Raw genomic sequence first — 15,772 nt, forward strand, 5'->3', positions numbered from 1 at the left:
TATCTATACTAATATATTAGAAGGCGTGCGTAAACGAGGAACGGTGTCATGTGGCGCTCTTCCTAGGGAGTTTTAGTTCATGTAATCCATGTACAATAAAAAAAAATTAGAAGTTGCATAGTATTGGTTTTGATCCCATGACCTCATGGTTCATGTACTAAAGTTTTAACCACTAGACCAAGTTGTATTTAGTGTTATCATATCAAAGTACAATATTAATAAATGAAAATTTTTCTTACCCGGGACATAGCCCGGGCCTAATAACTAGTTTTACATTAAATGGCTTAAAAAGTATCATCCCAAAAGCTTGAAAGTGACATTACCTTAATGATTGTACATTATCAAATGTAGCAAGTAAAAAAATACGGAGGGAGTACTATTGCTTATTGTGGTCAGGGGTTCGATCCCTGATTCTTGCGAATAGAGCAATTAAAGTTGGGAGGGTATATCCATTAAGTTGACTTTAGTATCCCAAGCGATATTGCCACTACTATTGGTGGAGGATAATCATTGGCTAACACCAATAATTTAAAATATATATTGCTTATTTACTTTTTAGGTGGTCCTTAAAGTATATAGTTGACCTTCAATATCTTCAATTACATATTAATAAAAGTTGTAAAAAGTTGATATTATGAGATTACACATTGAGACGAACCTAATAAGATCCTACATGAGTATATTTTTTGTATATATTAATGAGAATATTTGGTCTTGAAGTTTGACCTGAAAAGAGATAAGCAAGCACTATATTACGAGACAGATTAAGTAGTTTTTAGCCCCGATTGTTTATACTTTGGATAGTATGGGTTAATCTTTTGAGAATAGATAAAGTTGATTCAATGTTTTTTTTCACCATATCCGTCAAATTCTTTTATTCACCAGATACCCTGCTTTCATAACTCACCATATACCCTTGAGTTTATAAAATATTACGAAAAATAACCTTTTGGCTAACGGAAGTTAGATCTCCGTTGATGGATAACCTAATTAAACCTTCTAACCTTAATTAACTCATCTAAACCTAATCATGCCTAACCCTAACTCTAACACTAAACCCTTGATCTAATACCCTAACCTTAACCACCCAACCACCACCCTTCCCCCACCCACCCCCGCAACCCTACACCTTCCCCCAACCCTCGCAGCCCCCGCCCCCGCCCCGTAACCCCTTGTCTCCTATCCCCCCACTCTCCCGTGTTTCCATTTCTCCCAACCTTCAAATCCTCGTTTTCCATCTCCTTATCTTTCTCCTGCTTGTTGCTGCCTCACCTGCAATTCCACTGGCGTTCAGCTCGTCGGAGCTTCGCATCAAATATGGTTGCAATCTCGCGGCATTTTCTCTCTTGTCTCATTTGTTGTTGTTATAGTTCTCTTTCTTTTGTTTGTGTTGATGAGCTACAAGGGAAGGGGCTGCCGGGGAGGAGGGCTGCAGGGGTGGATCGAGGAAAAAGTAGGGCTGCGGGGGGAGGGTGGCTGGTGGGGAGAGGATGGGGTCAGGCGGTGGTGTTTGAATGTTGGTGGTTTAGGGAGAGAAAATTAAGGTTAATCGGGGTTACTTAGGGTTTTAGGATTAATTAGGGTTACTTGTTAGGGTTTTTAGGGTTAATTAGGGTTACTTAGGATTTTTAGGGTTAATTAGCGTCAATGTATTTTCAAGAATGTCAGGAGTATGTTCGATGAAAAAAGATTTTTTTTTCTCTCCCTCCAAAGAAAAAACTCCCAAACCCTATCTCAAAAAACCCTTTGGGGAGGCCGCCGCCTAGCCTCACGACTTGTATAAGGCGTGTCTCCCCTCCCTCCGCGTGTTTTTCTTTTGTTTGTTTCTTTGTGTTTTCGCTCGATCGATTTCCTCATCCCCATAGCTTAATTTCTTTGCCCTCATTTTTTTTTGCTCTGGTTAGATTGTGGGTTGTGGTTTTTTCCCTCCCATCTATTCTGATTAGAGAAGGTGAGGCAAAGTGTTTGATTGTAGTGGCCCTGAGGCGGTGATCTTCCTTTTTAATAAAGGTTTTGTCTTCTCATCCGGTAGAAATTTGTTATTTCTTTTGTTTTTGCTCTGTTTTATGGTTGTTTCAGGGGAAGGTGTGATTTGAAAGATGAAAGATCTGATCTACAGCAAGGGTATTGATAATCAAAAAGTTACAACACATTCAGTGAAGATTCAGTTAAAGATGCGTAGACATCGATTCAAATGGGCTCGAATAGATTTTCAGTTATCTTCTTTGAATGATGTATTACTCGTTGTTTTCATATCTAAAAAAAATAAAGAAAAAGAATGTCAGGAGTATATGGTGAATTTTGAAAAAAACAAGCGTATCTAGTGAATAAATTTTTTTTATCAGGTATATATGGTGAAAAAAAACATTGACTTAAATGAGACCAACATAATTTTGTTGTTACTAGAAGAAATATTTTCTCTCTAAAAACTTACCTTTTCCTTTCAATGTCTTTAAATCTCTCAAACTATAACCTAATCTACTTTCAAAACGTTTCCCCCACATATCCTCACTTTTAGTATTTGCGTTTCCTTGTAAGTCGTATCTATGTCCCCGTGTCCGACCCCGTGCAACCTATTGAAAAGTAGAGAAATGCTAGATAAGAAGAGTAGGAAATACACGGAGAGCATTCCCAACAATCACAAGAAAAAAAAAAACAAAACAAAACAACGATAACAGAGAAACAACAGCCAAGTAAATGGCATTCCTTGTAAGAAGTACTTCCACAGAAGCTACCCTTTGTCTCCTCTTACTCTTGCTTATGAGAGTAAGCAGCAATACAAATGTCATCACTAAACAAGTCAAACACCCAAAACCAAAAACATGGCCAAAACAATTCCACTCAGTACTTGTAATAAAAAACCCAAAAACAGAAGAAATGCAAGTGGTAGATTTATGGTACGACTGGTACAATGGTCGCAATTTAAACCTTGTACAACACCAACTAGGAAAACTTCTGTACGATGTAGAGTGGAACAATGGCACATCTTATTACTTTACACTTAATGACAGTTACAGCGAATGTCGTACTGTTGTATTTGAGGTTGGAATTTTGAGGCCTAATTGGTTGGAAGGTGCTACTTATTTGGGACAGCGTTACATTGATGGTTTTCTTTGTAATGTTTGGTATAAGGTGGACTTTATTTGGTATTATGAGGATGTTCTCACACGTAGGCCCGTTCATTGGGTCTTTTACACGGGTACTCGGCTTCGTTTTCGACTCGTGTTTATTCAGTTTCTATGTTATATCGTTGTGTTTATTTAGTTTCTATGTTATATCGTTGTGTTTGTTTAGTCTCTATGTTATATCGTTGTGTGTATTTAGTTTCTATCTTAATTCTTATATCGTTGTGTTTGTTTAGATTCTACGTTGTATCGTTGTGGTTGGATTGGTATTAGTGTGGATACAACAAAATCATTATATTAGATCTAATAAGTACCTTAGTGTCAAAATTGAGAAATTATAAGTTCGAATCTTTAGTATTCTCTTCTGTGTCTATTATTTAAGCAGAATGTTGTCACCTACTTTTACTAAGAAACTGAAAGAAACCCCAGAAACGAGGGAGAGGGATTTACCGAAGAAGATCCTTCTCCTTCCCTTTTGTTATATCGTTGTGTTTATTCAATTTCTACATTATACCCATGTGTTTATTTAGTTGATACGTTATCCCCTTGTGTTTATTTAGTTTATACATTATACACTTGTGTTTTTTGGGTTTGCTGCATTGTGATTTGTGCATTTAAAAAGGTAAGTTTGAGGGTAGTTTGTGGAGTTTTAGAAAGGTTAGGGTAAAATGTAGAAGAACTTTTTTTTGTTGATGTTGTGTGGTTGTGTAATCTGTAATGTCTTGGTAGATAATGTCATGGCATTAGCTTGAGTGTTGAATGTTGATGTTCTTACTACTGCAATTGCTATTTGGCAGGTAGAGCAGTTCATGTGATGACCTTTGAGGTGGGTGCTGTGTTGGAGGATTCCAAGTGGCAGGCCCCTGATTACTGCTTTAACAAGGAGGAGGATGAGGGGGAGGAGCACCAAACAACTCGTTTTCGTTCTCGCGATTCATACCAGAGAGATTCAATTTAACTGCTACGGTTATATGATTCCTTTTCAGTTACTGCCTCTTAGTGTTGCTGCTTCTACTTCTGTTTGATATGAGGACTTTAATTTCCATGTCAATGCTTATGGATTATATGATTAGATTATTAGTATATGGCCTTCAGAAGGTAATATATGTTCAAATTAGGCCATCCCACTACACTGCTACTAAGTATTAACTTATTAATGAATCTTGCATTGTTGCACTTGCAAAGATTCTCACTACTTTTTGCATTGAAGCCCTGAACTTCAGGTAGCACAATCATCACCAACATTAGGATGAGCTTGGCTGGTAGCTGTTCTGTCCTTTCCTGTGAGACTCAAGGTCCGAGGAAACCTCCTTGTCTTTCTCTCCAACACCCCCCCCCCGGTATAGAAGCAAGTGTGGCTGTTTCCATAGGCATATTACTGGTAGGCAGGGAAATTTATATTGAAATATTGGGAGTGATGTTTCTTATAGTCCTCCAAATTGTCGAATTCTTTCAAATTACCCAAAGTCAAGGCTCAATATGATTCCCTAAATATATTAAGAATATAGGGTCGTAAAGGAGTATCCATGTATGGGATGTTTGCGTAGATGGGATAAGTAATAGTGGAGACTTGGGAGTGATAAGGCCACAATAATTTTGGAAATCCAATCTCGTGGTGCTGTTACTTTGTTAGTCACAATCTTTGTATTGAACTCTTCATAGGTGTCAGACTTGTGTGATGTATCTGATGTGGAGAGTGGGTGCAATAATGATCATAGATGTAAACAACTGAGTTAAACATGGATTGGCTTTGTAAATTTTAGTTACACACATTGGGACTTTAGTGGTTTATCTTCTAAGGAACCGCTTTCCCCTAGAAAGGAGCAGGTTTTCATTATTTGAGTTTTATTACTACAACTCATTCGTGTGGAATTGTGGGAGTGACTCGAGATATCTCTGAATAATGATTAGGAACCACCTTCGATGCCTCATAAGGTTTCATTTGAGCAAAAAGAGAAGTGATATTGAGAAGCTTGGTCTTGCCATATTTGGGAGGACATATTAGGTGTTAGTGACAGGGGTTGCAAGTGCATGGAGCTTGAGTGTGTTCACTGTATGCCACGTCTAGAGATTACGACCTTAGTCGTCCTCTATGCCTTGATTTTGTTTTTGTTATCATTGAATTATAATAATTTTGGTGCTCCATGGCTGTGTTGTAGATGATTATTAAGTAAAAGGACTGCTAGGATTAGCTTTAGTAGAGCTAGATGGATCCTTGTTGCACCATCTTTTTGAACTTTTACTTGAATTGAACATGGCAGAGTTATAAGGGGTTAGAGGAGGAACTGGAAGCTTGGCTTGTTTGTGAAAATTTGATTGATGTAATGGAATAAGTAAATTTATTACCTGTAGGTAGTTCTTGAGTGTGATTGAGGTGAGCAGGACCTGTAGAATGGAGAGTTTTATAAATTATAACTGGAGATGTAACTTTCTTTTGTCAAGACCATGGAAGAAGAGTCAGTATCACCGTGATACCTATATGGTTACGCATGATCAAAAGCAGGCAAAGCTGTGATAAATCACAATTGGTATGATTACTCTTGAAATTCTGACATGTATGATTATCCACGGCAAGCAATGCAGTTATTTCGTAGGGGCAGAGAGAGTAGATGATGATATGCTACAGTCAGATGATGAAAGGCTGCAACAATGCAGTGTAATTAAATCATTTACTTGATTCAGAATAATTGAAAATTTTACTTTCAAACTAAGCTGATGTAACAAAAGTAAAGTCGTTCTAAGATATAGGGCTAGCTATGGATGCTCCTTTCATCCATCATTGTCCCGTTTGGACTGTTCTGTATCTGTATCTGCGTGCTGCATATAGGAAACCACAGAAATTGATGATACTGAGTCCAGTAAGAAGCCAGTAAAGATAATCAAATCTGCCAGTATTGATATTCTGGGATAACCATGAAGGGCGTCGTTTTTCATCATCTACTGTGGCAGATTTAATAATATTGTTCAAAACTGTTGCCGCAAAGCAACCCAAGCCCCCTGCAACAGCTGCATAGGCAGATCCTATGCTTCTCATGGCATCAGGTGCTTCCTCATATAAGAATTCCAGCAATCCGACAATGCAGAAGACTTCAGCAATGCCAATGAGGCAGTATTGGATTAGCAGCCAAAATGCACTTAGTTCCGGCATCGGGGTGAGAAAGCTAGCCTCATATTCATGGCTAATGGCATAATTTCTCCTGAACCTCTCAAAAACCCCTGCCCATGCAACTGAGAGAATAGATATTCCCATGCCAATGCCTACCCTTTGAAGCTGAGAGGCTCCATGAGGATGTCCTGTGATGCGTCTTGATATAGGGACAAATATGTAGTAATAAAGGGAGAGCACAAGGAAGATGCTTAGGGCAGGAAATACAGGCATGCAGGTTACCGGGACCTTAAGATGACCTATGTGGGTGTTTAAAGTGTATGCTTGTTGGACGGATAGAGTTAGGAATTCCGTTAAGATTAGACTCAACATGATGGTACTGGCTGGTATAGGTAATAGCTTTATCAGGATTTTGACTTCCTCCACTTGGGTAACTGTACAGAGCCTCCAAGGGCTGGGATCTGGGCCATCTTCTGGCAACTTAAGGGCTGCTTTGTCCAAATATCTACAGCAATGGTAAGCATGTGTATTAGAACCAATTTGAAGATCCAAGGGACTGATTTAATGCAAATTTGTGCGGAAACTTAAAAAGTTTACCTGAAATCATCAGTGTGAGCAATTTTCGCACTACCCTTAATGGCAGATCTTTTTCCTGGAAGCTCATGAAGGCCAATCATCTCACTGCTAGAGAAAGAAGCGTTTCTTTTTCGGAAGGCTGCAACCAGAACTTGTGCAATACGTGTCAAAGGGCTTCCCCCAGGCAATCTATGCCTGTAAGTAGGAGTGCCAATAAAGAATAGTACATTAGAGATACCCATGCCCAAGGCTAATGAACCAAATGCAGATCCCCAGCCATGTTGAATCTGAATATAGACGATTGCAGTGAATGCTACGATAGCCCCAACAGTGACAGACAGGTAGAACACATTGAAGAACTTGTCCAAGTGAGCCTTGTAATCTCTACTACTTTCATCAAATTGATCGGCTCCGAAAGAAGAGACACAGGGCCTTATACCTGCTGCTCCAAACCCTGTTATATAGAGAACCGTGTTGAGGTAAAGCATCTGCCATGGCTTTGCAGGCTCACAGGTCCCTAGAAGTAGTGCTATCTGATCACATTGCTCTTGGTTTGGCACAAACAACTTCATTGTTGCACATAATGTTATCCCTGTCAACCCCTTTAGTTCAGTGCATACAAGCGAAAATCAGAGGATAAGCTTAAATCAGTTTGTCATCTATTTATGCAGAGTAGAAAAAATCATTATTTAGGTGTATATCCTAATGGCCTGTTTTGAAAAATCAGAGGATAAGCTTAAATCAGTTTGTCATCAAAATGAAGGGACACAATGACTTAAAAATATAATTGGTTACCATAAGATAGATAGTTGTAAAGATTGCAATAGTCCAATATCGACCGAGATAGGCATCTGCTATAAAGCCACCGAGTACAGATGACACTTGTGATATTCCCAGGAAGATGTTAACAGCATTGGCTGAACTCGAGAAGGGCCGATGCATAACATAGAACATAAAAGCCACCATGTTTACAGATAGACCAAAGTATGCCATTCTCTCAGCCATCTCATTTCCTGCGAGGACGGGTAAAACGTTAATTGGAAATATTTGGAAGTATCATAATAGTGCTGAATAACTAACCAAAGATGAGATATGGAGCTTTCCGAGTGCAATAAAAAAATAAAAAAGTTCGGTGGCTTTTGAATTATGAGAACTCCCTGCTTTTTTGTGTTCTTAAAGCCATTATTTTCCAAATGTAGTCTGATGAATGCCTCCTTGGGGTCTAGTCCAAGCTATTCTTGGAGAAGTTAGTGGGTTGCTCGTTCCCCGTGAGGTGAATAAAAAAAAGGCTCTGGTGGTTACTTGGTTATAGGATAGAGGTGAAGGTGTGGGGTGTTAGATGGCTTCCTTGTCCTTCATTGTTTAAGGTGATTATTCTCCAAGGGTCTTCACATTCTGAATGTTGATGAAGGACCTAATCGATTTTGAAGCTGGGTACTGGAAGAGGGAGCTTCTCAGGTCTGTGTTTTTGTATATTGACACTTAATTTATAGAAAAAAACTTGTGTTCTAGTTGGCCTATGGACAGTCTGATTCGGCACTATATTGATAATGGGAATTTTCTGTCAAATCAGCCTACCATTTGTTAAGAGAAGAGGAGAGAAGCTCAAGGGCTAGCAGCTCTGGAGATGGTTGGAATATGCTGTAATGGAGACTGGGAAGCTAAATGTGCCTCCTAGAGTTAACATTTTGGTTGGAAATTAGGCTCTCATGCTTTGACTTTAAACTGCGACATTAAACGAGTTTCAGATGTTGTTATTAGATGCAAGTCGTGTGGTACACTGAATGAAACTGAACATTCATACAACTTTGGAGTGTCCGGTGGCATGGAGAACTGGGTGAAGGGTAAAGTTGTCAGGCAGTGGGTAGATCAGAGATTTGTTTCAGGTAAGCGCTGTTTAGTTTTTGTTTTGCAAGCTGAAGATTCTGTTTTCGCCGGACATGTTTAATAGTTGCTTGGGGCTGCTGTAACACAACTTGGTGCAGGGGTGAAAGCGCTGGAATTTGCAGCTGAATACACAATAATACAGCAGCCTGCAGCGCAGGCAGCAGCTGTCAATGATGAGTTTTGGCGTTCTCCTCTCTCCGGTGTGCTCAAGGTCAATGGATGCAGCAGCTTTTAGCAGGATGGGATGTAGGTTGGGTATGTGCGTTGAATCTAGTCACTGAGACACAGTAATGATAGCTGTGAGACAAAGTTCTGGTCACTTTAATGCTGAACTATAAGAGGTTTGAGCTGTTCTTTTTGGCATGAATTTACGTGGAGCAGTCTATTAAAACATTAATATTGAGGGCGATCACTTAAGTATGATCAACAAAGTTAGTAAGAAGAGTATTCCAGATAATGCTCTTGGAATTTTCTTTTTGATATTCTTACTTTGCTAAGTCCTTCGAGTTTTGTGCTTGAAGTCATGCTAAACGTGGAGGAAATAAAGTAGCTCATAACTTAGCAAAACTCTTTACTTCAATGGTTGGAAGTAAAGTTTGGGTTGAGGAGGAAATCATGTATTAATCAATCAATACACCTGAATTTTCCTAGGGAGTAATGTTTGGCTTTGTGGTTTCCTATCAAAAACAACAAAGAAAACTTACCAAAAATGAAGAAGGCTGCACCCCAACCGCCTGTCTTTGAGAGATCAGTGTGAGACATAGGTTTTCTGTGGATGTTAACCGGTGTACTCCCCACAGTATAATCTCCACCAAGTGCTCTTCGTCTGTCATCCGACTCCATGAAATAGTTTCCAAGCTTCTTTCTCTTAGATGTGTCGGAATTAGTTCTACTCCAGTCCATTCCCTGCTTAGGAGTGGATGTTTCGAGGTCGTGATCTACAGGCGATCTGATTTCCCTACTACCCATATGAGCCTAATAGCTTCCTGCCTCACACAATTCTTGATGAACACCTAAGTCACCAAACTTTCCGGTGCTTTCACCTCCTGATGGTCAAGTTTATAATAAACTTGGGATCATGCCAAAGTGAATTTCGTACAAAAGATATGTGAGGAACGAGGATGAAGCATGGGCATTGATATACAAGATCATTTACATTAATGTTAAGGTATGAAGGTTGGGTAGTTGATGGTTGACAGAGATTGTACTCCCTAACTTTCACAATATTTATTATCTATGTTTTCATATCAGAATTTGATTATGAATTAGCCTTGTCAGGTCTAGCCACAGTTTGACTATAACGTGCATAGAAATAAATGTGAAAGGCATGGCTGGCCTACTGAGAACAAGCAATAATCTTTGCATGACTGATGACATTAATATCAATTCTTAAACTGCACCATTTTTCTTAAGAAGTAATAGTCACCTAGCCAATTATTTGGAGGGATAAAATTTCAGCAGCTGATATGTTGGCCTATCGTGGTGCTCCTTGCAGGAGTTTACCCACAAGCAGATGCAGTACTCATGGCAGGCAATTCTTTAACATACAGTATTTCGTATTTCATTTGCCATGCCTGCCGAAAGAGCCATTGCTGTGTATTGTGATTAACAGGTTATGAGTTATGACATCCTCAGGGTCATGCTCATGGCACAGCTGACAGAAAATAGAGGGGGAAGGGGTTGGGTTGGGGTAAAAGAAGCCTTGAACTTGCCAGGTCTCATTTGTAAGGGTGTTCTGTTTCGTAAAAAATACATAAAATTTACAACTACAATAACTTGAATATTTGGATCATAGTCCATGGATTTTATCTCAAACTTTTTACATCAGGAAACTTTTCAGCCGCAGTTTGGCCTTAAAATGATCATATGAAATCGAAACAGCCGGTCTGAAGCGAATGCGATGACACAACTGAGTAAATCCATTCTAATAGCAGTACAGGAAAAGCTTATAAGCAAATTTACTAGTAGTTCACGAGCCAGCCACTTTTATTCAAGTCTACAGCAAAAATTGAAAACGATTCACTCTTTTTTCTAACACACCACGGGGCATTCATTGGTTAACTAAATTCAGGGAGTTGGCTTTCTCTTGCAAGGTATCAAGCAGGCTGTCAAAACTCTTCTTGAAAGAATCTACTCCTTCGATTTCCAGCTGAGAACCCACTTGGTTCCAATCAATTCCCAACTTCTCGAGCGCACTATAAATGCCTTCTGCCTCAGAGAAATTTGCGTCTATTGTCCTTGAGACCGTCCCATGGTCAATAAAAGCTTGAAGGGCCTGATCAGGCATGGTTGAAACCTGCAAAAACACACACAGTATGAGCCCTTTCAACATTTTCTACGCCCCCAGTCACTTCAAATTGTCTGAAGAGAATCCTCAATGCGATAAACTTACAGAGTCAGGTCCAATCAAAGGATCAACATAGAGGGTGTCCGGGTAGGATGGATTCTTAACACTTGTAGAGGCCCACAATACCCTTTGCTTCTTCGCGCCTTTTTTAACCAATGCTTCCCATCTGGGACCAGAAAATTTCTTTTGATAAAGTTGGTATGCCAAAATTGCTTGAGCCACAGCCGCCTACATTAGCAAGTCATATTAGTGAGTGGGTTGTATTTTTTCTCAATCTAATGGCATTGTGGGAAATCATGTTACCTTCCCACGGAGATCAAGAGCTTCAGGGGTTCCTATCTTTTCAAGCAACTTGTCAATTAGGGAGTCAACCCTACTGACAAAAAAGGAAGCCACACTGGTCACTCTGGAAAGATCACTGAGACCAGAAGCCTCCAACCCATCTAAGTACGCATCCATCACAGCCTCATACCTTGAAAGAGAGAAAATGAGCTGTGCATTCACACAGAAGCTCAGAGTTAGTATGCAATGATACTCGATGATATTCACAACATAAATGTAAACTCTGGTCCTCACGCACGACATACAACTAGCCACCTACCTCAAATCAGTTCAATAATCAGGCAATGCTTAAGTGCAAGCCAGAGAAAAACTAACAAAACCATACACATACACAGACATACAAGTGCCAGCCATTGATTGTATCTCATACCGAAATAACCACCTAAGTATCAGCATTCAGCATTCAGTAGATCAACAGTCCGCAGAAAATCCTTTGTTTTTCTCAAAAAGGTATTGAATCTGAAGTTGGGATATTAACACTACCAGTTCAACCACCACCAAATATCCCACAAATCTTTATTTTTATTTTTGGGTTGGGACTTGGGAGAAGGGGGGGGGGGTGAGGTGCAATAGTAGCAGCTTTGAAGCTAATCCCTAACTCTTCTGAAGCTTGAGCAACGCATGGAAGGCGGAAGCTAAAAAGTAACAACATAGTGCAGCAGCAGTCTCGCATATAAACATCCCCCAATGGTAGAGATCCAGCATTAATGATAAATGAAAGAACATGATAAAATACGCTAATAGTACATAGGAGCCAGGTTGTCAAATGCTATCTGTGCTATTTGTTTCCACAGTAAATTAATCTGATAGCCAATATAAATTGTATAGAGAAGGTGACTTACAGTAACATTGACACTTATACCGTTGGCAATAGTTTCCTTGATCGAAGGGATGCAGGGAGCAGTCGCCGGAATCTTTATGTAAACATTAGGGCGATTGACCACTTTATGAAGCCACTTAGCAGCCTCTATAGTACCCTCAGTGTCATCCGCAAGTCTCGGAGAAACTTCAACAGAGACGTAACCATCACCTGCATCAGTTTGATCATATATTGGCTCAAAAAGTTTGGATGCATCTTGAATGTCCTTGATTACCAGCTCCCAGTAAGCACTCTCAATGTCTTTTCCGGACTTTATAAGCTCCCTGCATACAAATTTAATACCAAGATCAAACAAAGGACCCAACAAAACAAAGTGATGAAATTTAACAAAACAAACTACACAATCTACTCTGCCTTATTGTAAATATCTGTGGGTTTAACAAAGTATGATGTAGGTTTAACTACTGAAATGCTTTAACACTGCAAAAGGAGTGATTAGGTTATTGCGTATTACTACAATTTTATTAAAGAATTCATCCGTCTACCTTGTCTAACGTCCTCCTAAAACGGCGTGCCAAAATCAAAACCAAAACAAAATCCAGGATGATGTAGGCCATACTAGTACATTACTTATACCTAAATCAATGTAGGTTTAACTACTAAAATGTTTAACACCGTAAAAGGAGTGATTAGGTTATTATGTGTTACTACCATTTTATCGGAAGATTTCATCCGTCTACCTTGTCTATCATCCTCCTAAAACTGCGTGCCAAATTTAGAACCAAAATAAAATCCAGGATGATGTAGGTCGTACTAGTACAAAACCTATACCTGAATCAATGCAGGTTTAACAATAAAATGTTTAACACCGTAAAACGAGTGAGTAGGTTATTACTCCGTGTTACTACAAATTTTATCAAAGAATTAATCCGTTTACCTTGTCTATCATCCTCCTAAAACTGCATACCAAAACATATAGAACCAAAAAGAGTACAGTAAGATGTAGGTAAGTATATTGTACTAGTACAAATACCTGAATTGATCATTGTAAGCATCTGAAGAGGATATAGCTTTCTGAAAAATCTGCAAACAAGAAAAGAAAAATTGAGCAAGGTCGAATACGAACAGTGGAGCCATAAATGGCGGACTGTATTCGCAAAACGAAAATATACCGCAGGGTTGCTCGTGACACCTCTAACACCACTAGCAATCAAAGGGAGCAAATCAGTGACAGGTCTGCATAGATTATCATACCAAGGACTCTGCCCTTGCTTCTCATAAAGATCATGCAAAGTTGTCCTCTTTATCGGGCTCCCATTTCCACTAGATTGTGCGCATTTCACACTGCAACCATTTTAAATTTTCATTATTACATCATTTCATGTCAATATAGAACGAGCGCCAGTTCATCTCAGAGATAGCACAAATTTTGTACATCAAGTGACCTTTTCTAAATAAATGTTACTAATATTAAGACATACTATCATATTTATCATACAACTGAGTATATTGTGAGCATGGTACACCAAAAACTATCCTTCTTTTGCTCGTTACTCATTTGAAATCATACAAATGAACTAACACTTGCTCTAAAAGACAGTTTCAAATGAGCAAATATTAGTTATACATGCACATAGTACACCCGAATATATAAGGAATGAACTCTTTTCTCCAAGATTGATTAGATCCAATAAATCAAATAGTAAAAAATAATAGCAATATTAATACTAGAATGTTTTTGTTTTTTTTTAAAAAAAAATGATAGAGCATGGTGCATAAAGAAAAAAAAAGCGGAATCAGGTGGGAGTCCAATGGTTAGAGCTCCCATCTCCCAACACGGGAGTTCGACTCTCATCAACTTCATATTTGAGGCGTTTGTGTGGATATTTACTTTTTAAAGTTTCTTTATGCGTGATCCCCTTCTTACCCCCTAACTCATAAGGATTGAGCCTGCTTGGACTAGTAAATTACCGAATAAAAAAAATAAAAAAAAGGATAGAGAAGATTACAGGAAAGGGAATGAAGAAGCGCGGTTGGTAGGTAAAGATAAGCGAGATGAAGCGAAGTTGGATTTAAGAGATCTCCTTGTTAGCTGAGAAAAAGAAGATTTGGTGTTCGTCCAGTCTAAAGATGGTGAAGATGAACTCGCTGCGATCGGATTCGAAATCTTTGATATTGTCGTCATTTCAACTTCTTTTTACTATTTTTTTTTTGAATAAAGTGCACACAGTACAACTATCAGAGGAAAAGGAGAAGAATGAGGTAAGTTAGGGTTGTAGAGGATGAGGATGATGATGATGATGATGATGATGATGAATATAAGAAATACAAATTGGTGAAGAGAAGTTGATTTTAATGAGTTTTTGAGTATTGGTATATGTTGAACTTTGAAGGCTTGAACAAGCAGACAATATTGGCTCTTTGGTGAATTGACGGGGTGGGTGAGGGGTGGGTAGGTGAAGTGGAGGCTAAAATGGGTATTACACATTCATGGAATAAAGCTTCAATTCACATTAGTATTATTTTCGTGATGCACCTTATTATTATCGATTCGAACACGAATTCGACTCAATTTGATGTGATTGTTAGCCTTACTTGTAGGTTTGTGCACACAAGGTAGTACGTTGGATCTTGGATATTTGCATTTTTAGACCGGGTTATCAACTTTAGATGGACCAAGTTTTGACTTTTTAATACTCCCTCCGTCCCATAATATAGTGCCTATTTCATTTTTGGTGGTCAAACTTTAAAATCTTTGACCGAATATTCTCATTTGTATATATAAAAAAACATATTCATGTAGGATCTTGTTAGTTTCGTCTCAATGTGTAGCTTCATAATATCAACTTTTTATATTTTTTATTAATAAGGAATTGAATATATTAAAGGTCAAAGTTACGTTTTGGAGACCGTGAAAAAAGAAACAAGCACTATATTATGGGACGGAGGGAGTACATGTGTATAGAGGTGTTATTGTGTTTGTAATTAACTTGACTTATGAAATTGACTGATACTGATCCGGTATAACTATTTGGGATGGATTGGGTTGAATCGAACAAATCCGAAATGATTTGAGCCAAATCTAGTAGGCTTGATTTGTTTCAATCGTACCCTATAAATGTTGACATAGAACTAATCCAAGCGTCTGAATTGATACATGTGTTTGTATTTAGTGGAGAGAAAATGAGTTATCCTTATTTGATTTGACTTATATTATGAACGGAATGTTTAACTTGAATATAAGTTACCTGAGGAATTAAAATATTTTTTTTATTGAGATAAACAATGTTAATTATACCCATTGTCTCTTGACCAAAAATATGTTAAGCTCTCTCTATCAACATGTTAAGATATTCACTTTCCTCTCTTTTGATTTTGATTATTCTGGATATTTATATGCTTCAAATCTGACCACTTTAGGGTTTTGAGCTGAAGAATTGCTACAATATATAAGATTTTAAAGCCTAAATTTGTCTTTTGTTTTTCTTTCCAATCAAACAATCTATGGTTAAGTGCAGATCATTACACACTTTCCAACATTACCCCGAATCTCAAAAATTTGAAGGATT

The 15,772-nt window shown here is 38.4% G+C and overlaps 3 protein-coding genes across 3 annotated transcripts; 1 reads left to right on the forward strand and 2 right to left on the reverse strand.

The window, feature by feature from the left end:
- Positions 1 to 2,620: 2,620 nt before the first annotated feature.
- LOC104897450 (uncharacterized protein At4g14100) lies at positions 2,621 to 7,821 on the forward strand. The gene is made up of 2 exons (XM_010684327.4): positions 2,621 to 3,199; positions 3,923 to 7,821. The coding sequence occupies exons 1-2, from the start codon at positions 2,698 to 2,700 to the stop codon at positions 4,081 to 4,083; spliced, it is 663 nt and encodes a 220-aa protein (XP_010682629.2). The 5' UTR covers positions 2,621 to 2,697; the 3' UTR covers positions 4,084 to 7,821.
- Positions 5,783 to 9,663, reverse strand: LOC104897451 (protein NRT1/ PTR FAMILY 6.1). The gene is made up of 4 exons (XM_010684329.4): positions 9,399 to 9,663; positions 7,603 to 7,820; positions 6,829 to 7,409; positions 5,783 to 6,736 (listed from the first exon to the last, which is right to left on the reverse strand). The coding sequence occupies exons 1-4, from the start codon at positions 9,661 to 9,663 to the stop codon at positions 5,902 to 5,904; spliced, it is 1,899 nt and encodes a 632-aa protein (XP_010682631.2). The 3' UTR covers positions 5,783 to 5,901.
- Positions 9,664 to 10,466: 803 nt separating this feature from the next.
- Positions 10,467 to 14,614, reverse strand: LOC104897452 (hypothetical protein). Its single transcript, XM_010684330.3, has 7 exons — positions 14,213 to 14,614; positions 13,376 to 13,547; positions 13,237 to 13,286; positions 12,226 to 12,526; positions 11,345 to 11,533; positions 11,087 to 11,269; positions 10,467 to 10,990 (listed from the first exon to the last, which is right to left on the reverse strand). Exons 1-7 carry the CDS (start codon positions 14,386 to 14,388, stop codon positions 10,745 to 10,747), a joined length of 1,317 nt encoding a protein of 438 aa, XP_010682632.2. The 5' UTR covers positions 14,389 to 14,614; the 3' UTR covers positions 10,467 to 10,744.
- Between the last annotated feature and the right edge of the window lie 1,158 nt (positions 14,615 to 15,772).

The sequence above is a fragment of the Beta vulgaris genome, chromosome 6 (genome assembly GCF_026745355.1).
Source record: "Beta vulgaris subsp. vulgaris cultivar EL10 chromosome 6, EL10.2, whole genome shotgun sequence".
In the NCBI taxonomy this organism is placed as follows: domain Eukaryota; kingdom Viridiplantae; phylum Streptophyta; class Magnoliopsida; order Caryophyllales; family Amaranthaceae; genus Beta; species Beta vulgaris.